Source organism: Natrix helvetica, assembly GCF_964273705.1.
Source record: "Natrix helvetica genome assembly, chromosome: Z".
NCBI lineage: Eukaryota > Metazoa > Chordata > Lepidosauria > Squamata > Natricidae > Natrix > Natrix helvetica.
This window is the reverse complement of record NC_138554.1, coordinates 8,872,843-8,890,672: the sequence shown is the minus strand read 5'-3', so window position 1 is coordinate 8,890,672 and position 17,830 is coordinate 8,872,843. Positions and strand designations below refer to the sequence as shown.

Sequence of the window (17,830 nt, the reverse complement as noted above, 5' to 3'; positions counted from 1 at the left end):
ACGTCTGTAAGAGACGTTCATGAGTTTTTTTTCCCCACCACCTTTGGTTGTGGATTTATGTAGGTACCAAGCCTCTCTTCGAGTTTGATGCTGGGGATAAAAATACATCCCGAGTGGGTTTTATGTTAATGGAGGATGAATTTGGAGATGGGGAGGGTGAGTGGAGTGGGGTGGAGTGTAGAGTTGTTTGTGGGAGAAGGAGAAAGAGTTTTGTTTAGGGAAGTGTTTTAACTGTGGCAGCTTTAGGTTGTGTGGATTTCAACATCTGGAATCCTCCAGCCAGCATCTGTGGACTTTAACTTCAGAATACTCCAGCCAGTTTGTGTTGGACTTCAACTCCCAGAGACTGTCTGTCTGTCTGATCATCTATCTCCATCTTTCTTTCTTTTATTTCTTTCCTCCCTCTTATCTTTTCTTCCTTCCTTCCTTCCTTCCTTCCCTCCCTCCCTCCCTCCCTCTTTCTTTCTTTCTTTCTTTCTTTCTTTTTTCTTCCTTCCTTCCTTCCTTCCCTCCCTCCCTCTTTCTTTCTTTCTCTTTCTTTCTTTCCTTCCTTCCTCCCTCACTCCTTCCCTTTCTTCCTTCCTTCCCTCCCTCCCTCCCTCTTTCTTTCCTCCTTCTTTCTTTCTTTCTTTCTTTCTTTCTTTCTTTCTTTCTTTCTTTCTTTCTTTCTTTCTTTCTTTCTTGTTTTCAGTACATGTCTCCTTTAAATGGGAAAACCGTGATGCCGGGGATGAATCTCTGCCCTGAGGATTCTGCTAATTTTTCCAGAAGATGTCCTGGTTGATTTGTAGGTGGTACCTGGACTTCTGTGTAACACAGTAAGGGTGCCACAAGTAGAATGTGTTAGAATATTCATGACTGGGAGAGACATGGTAACAAGGTCAGCCAATGAATAGACATAGCAACTAAGTCAGTCAATGGGAGCTTAAACAGAACTGAGTCTGTGCTGAGAATCGGAACTGAAACTACTCTGTCTGCTCTGAACTCTGAAACGAGACTAACTGTTCTGTCCTGCTTGTGTTCTGCTTGTAACTTCTACCACATTGAAAGAATCTACTATTGGTACTGTACATTTATTCATTTTTTATTATGTATATAAAGAAATTAAGGAATCCAGCTGAATCAGTTATCTGTGTGTGCTTTCTCGATTTGATTTTTCTGCAATAAACTCTGACAGAATGGAAGGGACATCCCTAAAGATCACAAAACCTCCATCACCACCCACATGTCGTTAGCTTATCCTCCCAGAAGGTTACAATTCTCTTCCAAACAACTGATGCAACACAGATAGGTTTGCTCCTGAGATAAGATGGCTGGGACTTCTCCAGGCTCCCCGTAGAGAGATACAGAAACTATATAGAGCTTTCCCCCAAGACAGAGGTTCTTCAAGCTTTTTAAAGCTGAAAAGCATTCTCCAGCAAAGCTGAATTGATTTAAGGTCAATGCAGATTTTTTTAACGGAAATATATGGAAGCCTGGGTCCTACATGGTCAAGAAATATAAGTTTGTAGTTCATAAACACAGAATGTACTGTTAGAGATAGGAATCAAACCATGGAAATCTCTCTCTCTCTCTCTCTCTCTCTCTCTCTCTCTCTCTCTCTCTCTCTCTGTGTGTGTGTGTTTCATCCATCTATGTTTCTCTCTCTCTCTGTCTCTGTCTCCCTCTGTCTCTGCCTTTGTCTCCCTCTGTCTCTCTCTGCCTCTGCCTCGTCTCTCTGTCTCTCTTTTTCTCTTTCTCTCTGTCTCTGTGTCTCCCTCTGTTTGTCTCTGCCTCTGTCTGCCTCATCTCACGCTCTCTCTCTCTCTCTCCCTCCCTCCCTCCCTCCCTCTGTCTGTCTCTTTCTGTGTTTGTGTACTGAAGTTTTTCTCAGGCCTAGAAATTCATTTTTAGATGTTGAAAAATAGAAAACAGCAGAAAAAAAAGCCTATAGGTCTATCGAATCTGCCCTTTGGGTTTATTTAATTTTTGGCTTGTTTTTTTGAAAATTGTCAGATGATGGATATGTGTTTATCCCAACCATGTTTAAACTCAGTTACTGAGCAGTGACCTTCTACCTCTGTTGGATGTTGGTTCCAAGCTTCCACCACTCTTTCAGTGAAAGAATGCTTTCCTAACATGACTTTTGAACTTTCCTCTTGTCAGTTTGGAGTTCTTGATTTTTGCTTAATATTGAAAATACTGGATGGGTCCCATTCCACAGTGCAGTTGTGATGAACTAAAAATGTAAGGAGATCTTTTGTCTGAATTGCAGAAAAGACTTAAGAGAAGTCCAATAAAGTAAGAAATAAAAAGAGCAAGAAGAAGAGAAATAGTCTTTTCTTCTGTTACCATTGATCCTGCTCCAACAACTTTCTCCCTTGAATGAGTCTTGATAGCAACCAAGATCTGGCCTCCAGAAGTTAAGAAAGTTCTCCAGATCTTGTGAACAGAGGGATAGAATCAAGATCACGTGAAGGGTTAATACCACTTTATAATGCCTTGGTAAGGCCACACTTGGAATACTGCATTCAGTTTTGGTCGCCACGATGTAAAAAAGATGTGGAGACTCCAGAAAGAGTGCAGAGAAGAGCAGCAAAGATGATTAGGGGGCTGGAGACTGAAACATATGAAGAACGGTTGCAGGAACTGGGTATGTCTAATTAATGAAAAGAAGGACCAGGGGAGACATGATAGCAGTGTTCCAATATCTCAGGAGTTGCCACAAAGAAGAGGGAGTCAAACTATTCTCCAAGGCACCGGAGGGTAGAACAAGAAGCAATGGGTGGAAACTAATCAAGGAGAGAAGCAACTTAGAACTGAGGAGGAATTTCCTGACAGTTAGAACAAATCAGTGGAACAGCTTGCCTTCAGAAGTTGTGAATGCCCCAACACTGGAAGTCTTTAAGAAGATGTTGGATAGCCATTTGTCTGAAACGGTATAGGGTTTCCTGCCTAGGCAGGGGGTTGGATTAGAAGACCTCCAAGGTCCCGTCCAACTCTGCTATTGTATTGTATTATATCTTCCTCTGGAAAGAATGATACAGTGAAGGAGGCTAAGAATGGAAGCATCCAGGAGTCAACAATTTAGCAAAAGAGACTTCCATCTCCCCAGTCCTTAAGTCACTAGTACTGCAGAGGTGGCATTCAGCCGGTTCTGACTGGTTCTGGTGAACCAGTAGCAGAAATTTTGAGTAGTTCAAAGAATTGGAAAATACCACCTCTAGCTGACTCTGCCCCAATCTATTCACTGCCTCCCGATCGGCTGGGCCTTCTTCTGTTGCCCTGCACAGGAGAACAGAGTTGGAAAACAGGTTAGTAGGGTGGGGAGAGAATCGGGATTTTACAGTTTCCTTCCCCCAGGAGTGCGGTGGAAATGGAGATTTTGCAGTATCCTTCCTCTGCCACACCCACCAAGCCATGCCCACCAAGCCACACTATGCCCACAGAATCGGTAGTAAAACAATTTGAATCCCACCACTGTGTACTGTCTATAGGATTCTCAATCATTCAGGTCATGGTTGTCCCCAAGGGGCTTTTTCGAAGTCCAGCTGCCTTTCAGAAAAAGCAAATCAGTAGGAAATTCTCCGAAATGAAATGGGATTTGGAGGACAGAAGTAAAAAATAAGGTTGAATCTCCTTGTGTGTTTTCTTATATTTGCAGGAAGGGGATAAATATAATGCCCAACCATACGGTCATTCTGGAATTCATTCTCCTAGGGATCCCCCACACCGAAGGCCTGCAGAACATCTTGTTTGTGGTCTTCTTGTCCTTCTACCTTCTCACTTTATCTGGCAACCTACTCATCCTCACCGCCATCATTTCCGACGCCCGCCTCCATACTCCCATGTACTGGTACCTCTGCAACCTCTCGGTGGTTGATCTTGGCTTCTCCTCCATCAGCACCCCAAAGTTCTTGGCCAACCTTTGGGCAGGGAGCCGCACCATCTCTCTGGGGGGCTGCATGTCCCAGGTGTTCTTCTACCATTTCTTAGGAAGCACCGAATGCCTCCTCTACACCGTCATGGCTTATGACCGCTATGCGGCCATCTGTCACCCGCTGCGGTACTCCATCATCATGAATAGGAAAGCATGTGCCCTACTGGCAGCTGGTACCTGGTTCACCAGCTCCTTCCATGCCACTATCTTGACTAGTTTGACCTTCACCCTACCCTACTGCCCGTCGAATGAGGTCGACTATTTCCTATGTGACATTTTCCCTGTGGTCAAGTTGGCTTGTGCGGACACCTACATCATTGAAACAGTGAGCTTCACCAACATTGGGGTGGTGCCAATGGCTTGCTTTTTTCTTATCCTCACCTCTTACATTAGGATTTCAATTTCCATAGTGAAGATGCAGTCAGCCGAAAGCCTTCGGAAGGCAGCCTCCACTTGTGCATCCCACTTAACGGTGGTTTGTTTCTTCTTTGGACCTTGTGCTCTTCTCTACACCCAGCCTTCTCTCAGTGACATTCTAGCCACCCCCATCCAGATTTTCTGCAACGTTGTCACTCCAATGTTGAATCCTCTTATTTACACTCTGCGGAACAAGGATGTTCGGTCAGCCTTCAGAAGGCTGAAAGGTGGACCAAGTGTTTTCTTTTGAAGAAGCGAAGGGAAGACAACCCAAAAGGGTCCACCAGCTTCATATTTGTGAAGTCCACTCCACTCCACTCCACAAACCGGTGCGAACTGGCTGAATACCACCTCTGCTTAGGATCATTCTATGTACTCAAACAGACATGATCTTGGAATGTGCTATTCTGCGTAGTCAATCATCATACTTGATTGGATTTCGAGAGAAATTTATTTGGATTTATTAGGAATATTCTTTCTGCCAGAGATTTCATTGCTTGTTGGCTACAGAGCAGAAGCTATATAGCCAGGTGGAAGATCTTTTAAATTTACCACCAGGTTTTATTTATCTACAGACCCCTCACATCCTGGACATACCGTGTTTTCCCGAAAATACGACATGTCCTCATAATACAGCCATGCCACATTTTTCTGGTGGGCAAAAATATAAGCCCCCCTGCATATAAGCCCCCTGGACCCACCTCTGGCCAGGCAGAGTGCCACTCACCAACCTAGCAGTATCCCAAAGGTGCTAAGCCGTGGGAACCTGGGGGGAGGCAAAGGTGATCGTGTTACTTGGCGCCTTCGGGATACTGCTAGGTTGGTGAGCAGCACTGTGCCCAGCTGAAGAGGGGGGTTGCTGGCAGCTGCTCTCTTGCGAGTGGGCTCCCACAAAGCCGGGCAGAACCTCATGGGCGAATGGCTGTGTTGCGCTGTCACAGCAGCGCAACACAACAGCCATGAAGCGACCACGCTCACGAGCAGCCACCCGGCAAACCCCCTTTGCAGCTGGGCACAGTGCCATTCACCGATCTAGGGATATCGCCAAGCCGTGTGAGTGCCTGTTCGCTGCCGCCTGGCTCCCGCGGCTTGGCACCTTCCAAATGCCAGTGAATGGAGCTCTGCATGGCTGGAGAGGGGGATTGCGCGAGCGGCTGTTCCACTCTTGCTCACCCACCTCCCAGCCTCACGATGCATGGCCCAGCTCTCATTACGGAGCCAGGGCACTTTCGCCGCTGCCGCCGCCATCCCGTCCTGGCTTTTTCCACAGCTTCTGCAGGCAGCTAGCCCACAACCATAGAGTGTGAGCACAGAGCGGCCATTGCTGAAAGATTCGGGTTGGAAGCCGCGGAAAAAGCTAGCTGCTCATGCAACCACCCTCTCCAGCCGTGCAGAATGCCGTTCGCTGGCATTTGGAAGGCGACAAGCCGTGGGAGCCGGGCGGCGGTAAACAGGCGCTCACCTGGCTTGGCGATACCCCTAGGTCAGTGAATGGCGCTGTGCCCGGCTGCAAAGGGGGTGTGCCGGGTGGCTGCTCGTGAGCGTGGTCGCTTGATGGCTGCTGCGATGCGCTGATGCGATAGCGCAACACAGCCGTTCGCCCCTGAGGCTGTGCCCGGCTCTTTGGGAGCCCTCTCGCAAGAGAGCAGCCGACCGGCGACCCCAAAACAATAAACCCTTCCCCCATAATAAAGCCCAAGGCATATTTTGTAGGTAAAAAGAAAATAAGACCCTGTGGTATTTTCAGGGAAACACGGTAAATTGTTTCAACTTCTACCCTCAAAATGATGCTATAGGGCACTGCACACGAGAACAACTAAACACAGTTTTCCCCGCATGCCATAACTTTGCTAAGCAATTCATTACCACAACTCTGTCAAACTATTTACTAAGACTGTGTTACTATTATGCTTCTCATCTTTTCTATTACAGTACCTATCTCCTCCCACTTATGACTATAATGTTGCTCGTATTTCTACGATTTATATTGTTTTATTTATTTTCGTAGTATGATTTGATTGCTTATTTAGTATCCTATCTATCACGAAGGGTTGTATCTTATGATTCTTGATGTACACCGAGAGCTTATGCACTGAAGACAAATTCCTTGTGTGTCCAATCACACTATTCTGTTCTATTCTATTCTATTCTATTCTATTCTATTCTATTCTATTCTCCTCCCACTTATGACTATAATGTTGCTCGTATTTCTACGATTTATATTGTTTTATTTATTTTCCTAGTATGATTTGATTGCTTGTTTAGTATCCTATCTATCACGAAGGGTTGTATCTTATGATTCTTGATGTACACCGAGAGCTTATACACTGAAGACAAATTCCTTGTGTGTCCAATCACACTATTCTATTCTATTCTATTCTATTCTATTCTATTCTATTCTATTCTCCTCCCACTTATGACTATAATGTTGCTCGTATTTCTACGATTTATATTGTTTTATTTATTTTCCTAGTATGATTTGATTGCTTGTTTAGTATCCTATCTATCACGAAGGGTTGTATCTTATGATTCTTGATGTACACCGAGAGCTTATGCACTGAAGACAAATTCCTTGTGTGTCCAATCACACTATTCTATTCTATTCTATTCTATTCTATTCTATTCTATTCTATTCTATTCTATTCCCACTTATGACTATAATGTTGCTCATATTTTTACCCTTTATATTGTTTTATTTATTTTCCTAGTATGGTTTGATTGCTTATTTAGTATCCTATCTATCACGAAGGGTTGTATCTTATGATTCTTGATGTACACCGAGAGCTTATGCACTGAAGACAAATTCCTTGTGTGTCCAATCACACTATTCTATTCTATTCTATTCTATTCTATTCTATTCTATTCTATTCTATTCTATTCCATTCTATTCCACTCCACTCCACTCCACTCCACTCAGCTCTATTATTTTCTATTCTATTCTATTTACTGTACTGTACTGTACTCTATTCTACTCTACTCTACTCTTTATTTAAAATATTATATAGCCACCTATTTGCTCACAGCAAATCTAGGTGGCTCACAAGCAATATAAACAGTCTACAAAACAAAACAAAACAAAAATAACTCCCCTTCCCAACAACAACACCCAGTCAAATGAGCCATTTGATGGGCTCCATCCAATCCTGGGTTCCCCAGGCTTGTTGGCAAAACCAATCTTCAGGGCCTTCACAGAAGAGTGTCAAAATGGAGGCTCAGTCTAATTTCTGAAGGGATGATATTCCAAAGGGAGGGAATCCCTCATGGAAAAGGCCCTTCATCTGGGTCCTGCAAGAGGTACCTCCTTAGAAGATGGGACCCACAACATTCCTTGCATCCTCATTCTAGTGCAGAGATCGACAACGTTACACACTCAAAGAGCCATTTGGACCCATTTTCCACAGCGAAAAAAAAAACATGGGGAGCAACAAAACTCTTTTGACATCTAAAGACAACACTGCATGTATTGTTTTTTTTTAACCTTTATGCTATGTATAAAAAAAACTGTAGTGTGTTGCATTTATGAAATCAATGAACTGCTACAGAGAAGGGTCTTTGCCATGGTGGCTTCCCTCCTTTTGGGATAGCATCCCTTCAGAAATTAGACTGAGCCTCCATTTTGACACTCTTCTGTAAATAGGTGGCTATATAATTTTTTTAAATAAAGAGTAGAGTACAGTACAGTACAGTAAATACAATAGAATAGAAAATAATAGAGTGGAGTAAAATAGAATAGAATAGAATAGATTAGAAGTGTGAATCATAAGATAAAACACTTCATGATAGATAGGATACTAAATAAGCAATCAAATCATACTAGGAAAATAAATAAAACAATATAAATCGTAAAAATACGAGCAACATTATAGTCATAAGTGGGAGGAGAATAGAATAGAATAGAATAGTGTGATTGGACACACAAGGAATTTGTCTTCAGTGCATAAGCTCTCGGTGTACATCAAGAATCATAAGATACAACACTTGGTGATAGATAGGATACTAAATAAGCAATCAAATCATACTAGGAAAACAAATAAAACAATATAAATCGTAAAAATACGAGCAACATTATAGTCATAAGTGGGAGGAGATAGGTAATAGGAAGGATGAGAAGCATAATAGTAATACAGTCTTAGTGAATAGTTTGACAGTGTTGTGGTAATGAGTTGCTTAGCAAAGTTATGGCATGCGGGGAAACACAGCCACTGAGTGGCTGTGGCTACCGGCACCTCGGTTCAGCCAGCTGATCCCATCGCTGGCCATAGGGGGCAAACAATTGCCCCCCGTGGAACGGGCGCGCAATTTGGGCGTCCTCCTAGATGCCCGGCTGTCAATGGACGATCATGTGGCAGCCGTGGCAAGGGGGGCGTTCCACCAGGTTCGCCTGGTGCGCCAATTGCGCCCCCTACTGGACCGGGATGCCCTACGCACGGTCACTCACGCACTGGTGACGTCTCGCCTGGACTACTGCAATGCTCTCTACATGGGGCTTCCCTTGGGACGCGCCCGAAGACTGCAGCTAGTCCAGAACGCAGCCGCGCGGGCTGTCATGGGGAGTACTAGGTACTCCCACGTAACACCTCTCCTGCGCGAGCTGCACTGGCTGCCTGTGGTTTTTCGGGTGCATTTCAAGGTTTTGATCACCATCTTCAAAGCGCTCCATGGCACAGGACCTAGCTACTTGCGGGATCGCATCCTGCCACACACATCCCTGCGGCCAATCCGCTCTCACAGGGAGGGACTTCTCCTGGTGCCGTCCACTAGGCAATGCCAACGGGCGACGCCAAGGAGTAGGGCCTTCTCTGTGATGGGCCCAACCCTCTGGAATGACCTCCCCCCCGACATTAGAACCACCACCGACTTCCGCTCCTTCGGGCAAAAATTGAAGACTCAGCTGTTCCGATTAGCTGGCCTGGCACATTCATAACTTCTACCTCCTGGCAGATATATTTTTAACTGGTATTTTAGGGGAATTGTTTTTAAAATTAAATTTATGGGATATTTTTTAGGGGTTTTTTAAAACTGTATTTTAGATACTTTACTTAGTTGCACAGTTCTTTTTAACCTCCTCCATATTTATCTATTTAATAATTTAACTATTTAATTATTTAATTATTCATGTGATGTATTTTTTGTATGGACTGTACACCACCCCGAGTCCCTTTTGGGAGAGGGGGCGGTCTATAAGCGCAAATAAAAGTAAAAGTAAAGTAAAGTAAAAGTAAAACCGTGGCTAGTTGTTCTTGTGTGCAGTGCCCTATAGCATCATTTTGAGGGTAGAAGTTGAAACAATTTACCGTGTTTCCCGGAAAATACGACAGGGTCTTATTTTCTTTTTACCTACAAAATATGGCTTGGGCTTTATACTATAGTGTGTTGCATTTGTGAAATCAATGAACTGCTACAGAGAAAACACTTTTTTTTACTTCTGCATGCAACCAAAACATTTTGAACTCTCCCCCCCAAAAATGGCTTGAAAATCTCAATAAATCACAGTTGTGACACATATTTTGAGCAAGAGGGAACTGCAGCAGATGGGATGAACGTGTGGCCCAAGAGCTGCCGATTGCTGACCCCTGTTCTAGTGGGTCAGCTCAATGTGACGGGCAAGAGACGGTCCCTCAGATAACCTGGTCCCAAGCCATGAAGGGCATTGTAGGTGACAACCAGAACAATCAGTAGGAGATCACTACACATCGTATGTACCACAAAATTGCTAGTATCCAATTGCTTCAGAAACAATGTGTAAGCCTTCTCTGTTTAAATAAGACCCTCATTTTTATTTAATGCCCATTTCCTCTTACACATCCTAGCCTGCATATGAAGTAAGGTGGCCAGTCAAGACAAATCTATAAGTCACATTTAATCTATATATTTAGTCAGAGCTCTCCATCACATACTGAAATAGGTCCACGCCTCAATTGGTGCAATTGTTTATTTCTATGTTTTTATGGGGCAGAAAAGGCCTGAGCTTTCTAAATCTCAGCGTCACTAGAAAACTACCAGTGTTTGCTTGCTTCAGAAACACTGAATAAGCCCTAACTTTTTAAATGAAAAGTGTGCACATGGATGAAGATGAAAAATGTACAATTTATATTTAATCATAGATTTAATCACAGCTGTCTATCATCCTCTTTTAATGACTCCATAATCCCTTGCGTCTGAGCAACTGAATGGATCTAAGTGCTTACTGGCCAGATGCCCTTCCTGTCACCAATGTGGAGTGTTATTCAACAGATATATTCTCAGTGTGCCCAGAGAGAGAAATATCTGCCTCTACCTAGGATCGAACTCACAGCTTCCTGAGTGTGAGGCGAGAGCTCCACCTCTAGGCAACTGTACCCCTCTAGTCAGAGCTGTCTATCATACATGAAATATATCCATACATCTATTTATCCACATGCTTTTATGGTCCCCATTTATAACTGCCTTCCAGAAGGAAGAAAAAAAAACTTCCGATCTATCTTAAATCTCAGACACAGGGCAATATAATAGACCAATCTTCTATATTGCACATTGTTTTCATGCTTAAATGTGCAAATGGAAAGATTTGCTAAAACTTTCTCTTCATGAGCTGATGTTTATCGTTCAGTTCAGGTCTCATGACAATGATGAAACACTTGGGAAGGAAGATACACACCAATAAGCCAGCACTGGAGGAGATCATGGAGAAGATCTCCACAGCCAATGTATATTTTCCCCTTGTGCTTAGATAGGTTGGGATAAAACACAGCCAAACACTGCAGAAGACCAACATGCTGAAGGTGATGAATTTGGCTTCATTGAAACTGTCGGGTAACGATCTAGCTAGGAAAGCAGCAGAGAAGCTAACCAGAGCAAGGAAACCCATAAAGCCCAAAACACAGTAGAACATGACCGAGTCTTCATTGCACTCCAGGATGAGTTCTTCAGGTGTTGAGCGTGCATCAAAATCTGGGTACGGTGGGGACATTATCAGCCACCCAACACAAATACACATTTGAACAAGGGAGCACGATAGAAGAATGAAACTGACCATTCTTCCCCCCACCCATTTCCTCAATCTGGAACCAGGTTTGGTGGCCATGAATGCTAGAACCACAACAAAGGTTTTGGCCAAGACGCAAGAAACCGCCACTGAAAAGATGAGTCCAAAAGCTGGCTGTCGAAGGAGACACACAATTGTATTGGGCCTCCCAACAAATAGAAAGACACAAAGGAAAGAGAGGAGGAGGGAAACTAGGAGAAGGTAGGTGAGATTCCGGTTGTTGGCTTTGACGATGGGAGTCTCTTTGTGTTTCATGAAGATTGTGATGACCAAAGTTGTCATCAAGGAAAAAGAAAGCGAAAGAACGGTCAGACTGATCCCCAAAGGTTCTTCATAGGACAAAAAAGTGATCCGCTTTGGAATGCACATATTTTTGCCAGGATTTGGGTATTGATCTTCTGGACACGGAGAGCAGTCATCCACATCTGAAAAAGGACACATGGGTTGGAATTGATACAGTGGATTATAGACAGTGTTCTACCCTCATGGCTTAGTCCCATTAGATTTGGAAATTTCCTACCCTTCTCCTTTGATATCTTCCCCTCTGGACACGGACGGCAACCATAGCAGCAAAACGGCTTCCCTTCTATCTTTTCCTTGCTGTATCCTATCTCACAGGGATCATTACACAGAGATAAAGGCAACGCCTATCAATGAAGAAATAATATTTTAAGATACAGAGGAAAAAGAAAGTGCTTGGAGAGACATTGTGTTACTGAAGAATCAACTGCTTTAAAAATGGATTGATAAGGAGAAGTCATATCATGACATCGTTTTGAGATCTAATTGGTCTTAAATAATAGTTAATTTAGTATCTACAACTATTAGTATCAATAGTTTTCTATATCCCTGAACCCCAGCCTCCAAAGATAAATTTTGTGCTGGTTAAAGATGTTTTTGTCAATTTCTTAATTTCGAAGTCACCAGACTGATGAAATTTAGTAGATTGGATTGTAGCTCTTACTTCAAAACCATGAATTGTTAACAAAGGGCCAAAGTATTGGGTAAAATATTCTACGCCAGGGGTGTCAAACTCGATTTCATTGAGGGTCACATCAGGGTTATGTTTACCTCAGGGGGGCATGTCCAGGTGAGTGTGGCCAGGGTGGGTGTGGCCAGATTGATGCCACTCATGTCTGGGGCACATGTGGTGGCCTGGCTGCCCCCCCCCAGCTCTGTTTTTGGCTGGGACAGCCTCCTGCAGTGCTCTACCAGCGGGAATGGTTGTGGTGACCATGAACTACATATCCGCTGGCAGAGACATCACAGGATGGTCCTTCACTGTTACCAGGTCAGCTCTGTGGGCCAGATCTAAGAACCCCACAGGCTGGATCTGGCCTGTAGGCCTTGAGTATAACACTCCAATTCTATGCCAACTATTAGAAAAGTAAACATTCTTATAGGTAATTTTGTGCGTCTCTAGAACGTTGGTATTTGCTAGTTTACAGAAAATGCTCTAAGACTGTGATGGTGAACCTATGGGACACGTGCCACAGGTGGCATGTGGAGCCATTTGTTAGGGCACGTGAGGCGTTGCTGTGTCAGCTCCAGCACGCAAGGAGGCTTCCCTGAAAGGGCAAAAAACAACCCAAGACACAAACCAGAAGTTCTGGAATGGACTTGCACATCAGGCCATTTTGTGCACTCCGGAGCTTCCCTGAAGCCTCTCAAGCATGAAAAATGGCTCTACCGGCAAACCGGAAGTTTGGGAATGGACTTCCAGTTTGCCTGTAGGGCTGTTTTTCGCTTTCCGGAGGCTTCAGGAGGCTTCCCTGAAGCCTCTGGGACACAAAAATGGTCCTATGGGCAAATCAGACGTTCAGGAACAGACTTCCAGTTTGCCCATAGGGCTGTATTTCACCCTCCGGAGGCTTTAGGGAAGCCTCCTGAAGGCTCCGGAGGTGGAAAAATAGCCTTATGGGCAAACTGGAAGTCCATTCCCGAACCTCCAGGTTGCCCATAGGGCCGTTTTGCGCCCTCCGGAGGCTTTAGGGAAGCCTCCTGAAGGCTCCGGCGGGAGAAAAATGGCCCTATGGGTGAACTGGAAGTCCATTACCGAACCTCCAAGTTTCCCATAGAGCCATTTAGCGCCCTCTGGTGGGCCTCCGGGTGGGAGGCTGTTTTCATCCTCCCCAGGCTCCTAGAAAGCCTCTGGAGCCTGGGGAGGGCAAATACGTGTCTATCGTGTGCTGAAAATGGGGGTCACACATGCATGTATGCGGAGGTCGCGCACGGAGTATTATGGGTGTGGGCACACTCGCACATGACCCCCCTCCACTCCCCCTGCTTTTGGCACCCGATGGGAGAAAGGTTAGCCATCCCTGCTCTAAGACTTTCATCAATAAAGATATTTATATCCTACATAAAGGAAGGCAGACCAGTCTACATTAGACAGCTAACCTGATTAAATCCTACTGGCCACGTGAGGGAATCTACAGAAATATTGAAGAACTTCTCTGGTGGAGCTGTGGGATCGATCATCCCAACTTTGATCCTAGCAAAGGATTGGTTTGGGAATGTGACCCAGTTGATAATATCATATCCACCGATGAATTCTCCTTTTTCATCAAAGGAGACCTTCTCACCAACACTGTTGTTGAATCTGACACTTCTCAGAAAAGAATGAATCTGAAAAACAGGAACAGCCAGAGAGGGACAAAGAGAGGGACAAGGATAAGAAGAGAGATAAAATTCATGTATTCAAAATGTACATATGGAGTTTCTTTAAACAAAGAAAATATTAAAACTTTTAAATATTTTAGTTGCAGGCCAGTATCACACAAAGAACATAATCATTCCAACAGAGGGGAAGAGGTAAAATATCAGGTTATTGCAAAAAAAAAAAAATTTAACATAAATTAGCAAAATAAGAAAATCAGCAAAAAATAATAATTAGCAATTAGTTTAATTGCTAAAGCTGCATAGCCAGATGACGTCTGATAAATGTATAAGAAATACTAGGATATATATTGCTATAAAAGTTGATTGCGATTCTTACTTAAAAACGGCCTTATACTTGTTGTAGCCATACGAAGGTTTGATTTGAATTATTGCAGTTACAATTCAACAGACTAGAAGCAAGATAATATCAAGGGAAAACAAAATGTAATAGAACAAAATTATGTTTATCTATGTATATACTCTCTCTCACACAAGCAGATACGCTTTCCAGTTATGTTATGTTTTATCCTGTTATTGTCTTATACATTTGAATATATTATCTATAAGGGAATGTAGTGCTTCCTTATAGTTAACAGAGTATATTGCTAATACAGATAGTAGAGTAGAGTGAATGTCTTACAGGACATTCCCTATCAATGCAAAGAATCGAGAAAGCAACTTGGAAGAATCACTGTGTGTCACCAAGAAAGTTTTGGGCATTTCTGTCCATTTCATGAATAGAAGCACATTCTAAGAAATGGGGCTGTCATTTTATAGAATTCAATTTACAATTTTAATATAAGCTTATCAATATTTCAGTTGGGAGGACTTCCGGTTTGTCATCATGGTGACACAGTCAAGGGAAAGCAGGGGTCTTTTCTCCGTGATTAATTTCATCCTGCCAGAGGCACCCCGGGGGGTGAAAGTCACCTTGTAGGGTTGACAATAAAAGGGTGGAATCCTATGAGGTTCTAGGAGCTCAAATGGGAGTACCATTAAAATATAAGGATAAAGAAATAGCCATTCTTAAACAGATCCCAAAGAAAGTAAGAGATAAGAGAAGGAAAAATACCTTCTGAGCAAAAAAATATATATAATAATGGGATCTGGTTCAGGTGGCTGTTACCAGAAGGCATGTTGATTTTTTGGGAGGGCAGTAGAATTAGAATTAATACAGTTGTGGAAGCGGAGGCTTTCATGAAAAAACATATTGCTCTATTAGGTGATGTGGGGGATCCTACACAAGATACAAAGCAGGGAGGGGCTGAGGCTCTGCCAGTGGATGGGGGGGGAAGAGGAGACAACGAGATGACTCAGATCACAAAAGTGAATTGAAACACTATTCCAAATGTTTTTACAATGTATTCTTAAGGAAGTGACAAAAGTAAAATGATTGAAACATACTGATGATTTGTTGTTAAACTTAAAACTGCTAATATCTATGTAAATGTTCATAGTTTTCTATTTTTCCTTTTTGGAAAAGTTGCGAGACGTGGGGGGGGGGCTTCTCCCCCCCCCGCACGATGTAGCTGTCAAAATGTTCCATAACCTTTTACACTTTTTCCTTTGTACATTTTTTTAAAAACCAATAAAAAATTTAAGAATATAAAAAAAAGGGTGGGAAATCCTGTAGATCACAGGCAGGTGATGCTCTGCCTATTTGATCCAGGAAAAAGCCTTCAAACTGTCAGGAGACGGGGTTAGCTGCTTTCGTGTAGCAATCCAAAGTCATCGACAACTGAAAAAAGAAAACCTCTTGGCATCCTTAAAAGTTCATCTTGCTCTGAAGCCGGGTAAGACTACTTTTTCTGCACCTCTTTAAACAAGTTTCCTAGAATGGATCATCATTCCCAAAAGAAAACAAAAACTCCTCAGATGTGGCTGGAGGAAGGGGGAAATAGATCCCCCTTCACCAGAGGAAGAACAAAGCGGCAGCCAAATAAAAAGCCCGCCCCCCAAAACAGAAATCAAAATAGAAAATCAGAATAAGCATAAAAGAAAAAAAAAACCCTGCATACGGCAAACATTGAGGATTTTTAAAGCTGTTTTAAAATTTCAGAGAGCATGGAAAGCTCAAAATAAACAACTAACAATACCAAGGAAAATTATTATTGGTGTCAGAAATCCTTGAAGAATTAATTGAGGAAAAGTGACAACTGGTGGCAATAAGAGAAAATTGTTGAAATGTCCTATATGTAAACAGAAGAAGTTCAGACATAAACATTTACCTTGAAGCAGGGAATTTATCACTTGAGCAAAATACGGCTGGCAAAAAGCGCACTTCACTGTTTATTACTTGGTGGGATTTTTGGTTTCGATTATTTAAAACCATTATGGATTACAAACATTGATTGATGGGGAATTATTGATTGGACAAGACAAGTTGATTACACAGGATTTGGATTTTGGATTACAAACTTCAGTTGAACTGTAACTCTGATTGAGAGAGCTGGATTTAAAACTTTAGTTTGTTCAGGTTGACTCAGCCATTGGACTATTGCAGCGGTTCTCAAATAGTGGGTCGCGCCCCCCTGGGGGGGCGCGAGACTCTGTAAAGGGGGGCGCGAAGGCTCCCTTTCCATCTGGGTGCAACGGCGGCGAAGGCGTGGGCGAGGCATAATATATCCCGCCTGGAAGTGGCAGCACTTCGGACTGGATTTTCATTGGAGCCGCGGGCTGGAGCTGTGCAAGAAGCCTGCTCGGGCGGGGGTGGGAGGGAGGGAAGCATGGGACCGCCCGTCTTCGCCACCGCGTAGCTCGCCTCCCCGCCAGCAGCTCCACTGCCAGCATTCCATCTGGAAGCGGAAGCGCAACAGCCGCTGTTGGGGAAGGGACAAAGGGGCGGCGGTCGCCCGATCTTGCCACCGCCACCCCTTCGCCCCTGGTAACGGCGACTGTTGTGCTGCTGCTTCCAGCTGGGATGCTGGAGGAGCTGCTGGCAGGGAGGGAGGGAAGAAGGGCAGAAGGGAGGTGGAAGGAAGGAAAGAAAAGCAGACACGCCGGAGGGAAAGAGGAAAGAAGGCAAGCAGGCAGGAAGGAGGCAGAAGGAAGGAGGGAAGAATGGAACTGGAAGGGAGGCAGGGAAGGAGGGAGGGAGAAAGGAAGGATAGGAGGATAGGGAAAGAGGAAAGAAGGCAGGCAGGCAGAAGGGAGGGAGGTACAAGGAAGGAAGAAAGCATAGATAAGCAGGAGGGAAAGAAGGCAGGCAGGCAGGAGGAAAGAGGAAGGAGGGAACTGGAAGGGAGGCAGGGAAGGAGGGAGGGAGAAAGGAAGGATAGGAGGATAGGGAAAGGGGAAAGAAGGCAGGAAGGCAGAAGGGAGGGAGGTGCAAGGAAGGAAGGAAGCATAGATAAGCAGGAGGGAAAGAAGGCAGGCAGGCAGGAGGAAAGAGGAAGGAGGGAACTGGAAGGGAGGCAGGGAAGGAGGGAGGGAGAAAGGAAGGATAGGAGGATAGGGAAAGAGGAAAGAAGGCAGGCAGGCAGAAGGGAGGGAGGTGCAAGAAAGGAAGGAAGCATAGATAAGCAGGAGGGAAAGAAGGCAGGCAGGCAGGGGGAAAGAGGAAGGAGGGAACTGGAAGGGAGGCAGGAAGGAAGGGAAGGAGGAAGGGAGGGTGGAAGGAAGGATAGACAAGTAAGAGGGAAAGAGGAAAGAAAGCATGTGACTACGGTGGGAGACGAGGAAAGACCGGTGTGCTATGTTATGCAGAGGTGTACTTATAACAATTTTATAGACAAATGATACTATTTACAGTCGCGCGGGGGGGGGGGGGCGAAATGTTTTCTTCTTCCTAGGGGGGGGGCATGACAGAA

The 17,830-nt window shown here is 44.1% G+C and overlaps 1 protein-coding gene across 1 annotated transcript; it reads left to right on the top strand.

The window, feature by feature from the left end:
* Positions 1-3,659: 3,659 nt before the first annotated feature.
* Positions 3,660-4,586, top strand: LOC309401267 (olfactory receptor 10D3-like; the record flags this gene model as incomplete). Its single annotated transcript, XM_081970330.1, has 1 exon — positions 3,660-4,586. One exon carries the CDS (start codon positions 3,660-3,662, stop codon positions 4,584-4,586), a length of 927 nt encoding a protein of 308 aa, XP_081826456.1.
* Between the last annotated feature and the right edge of the window lie 13,244 nt (positions 4,587-17,830).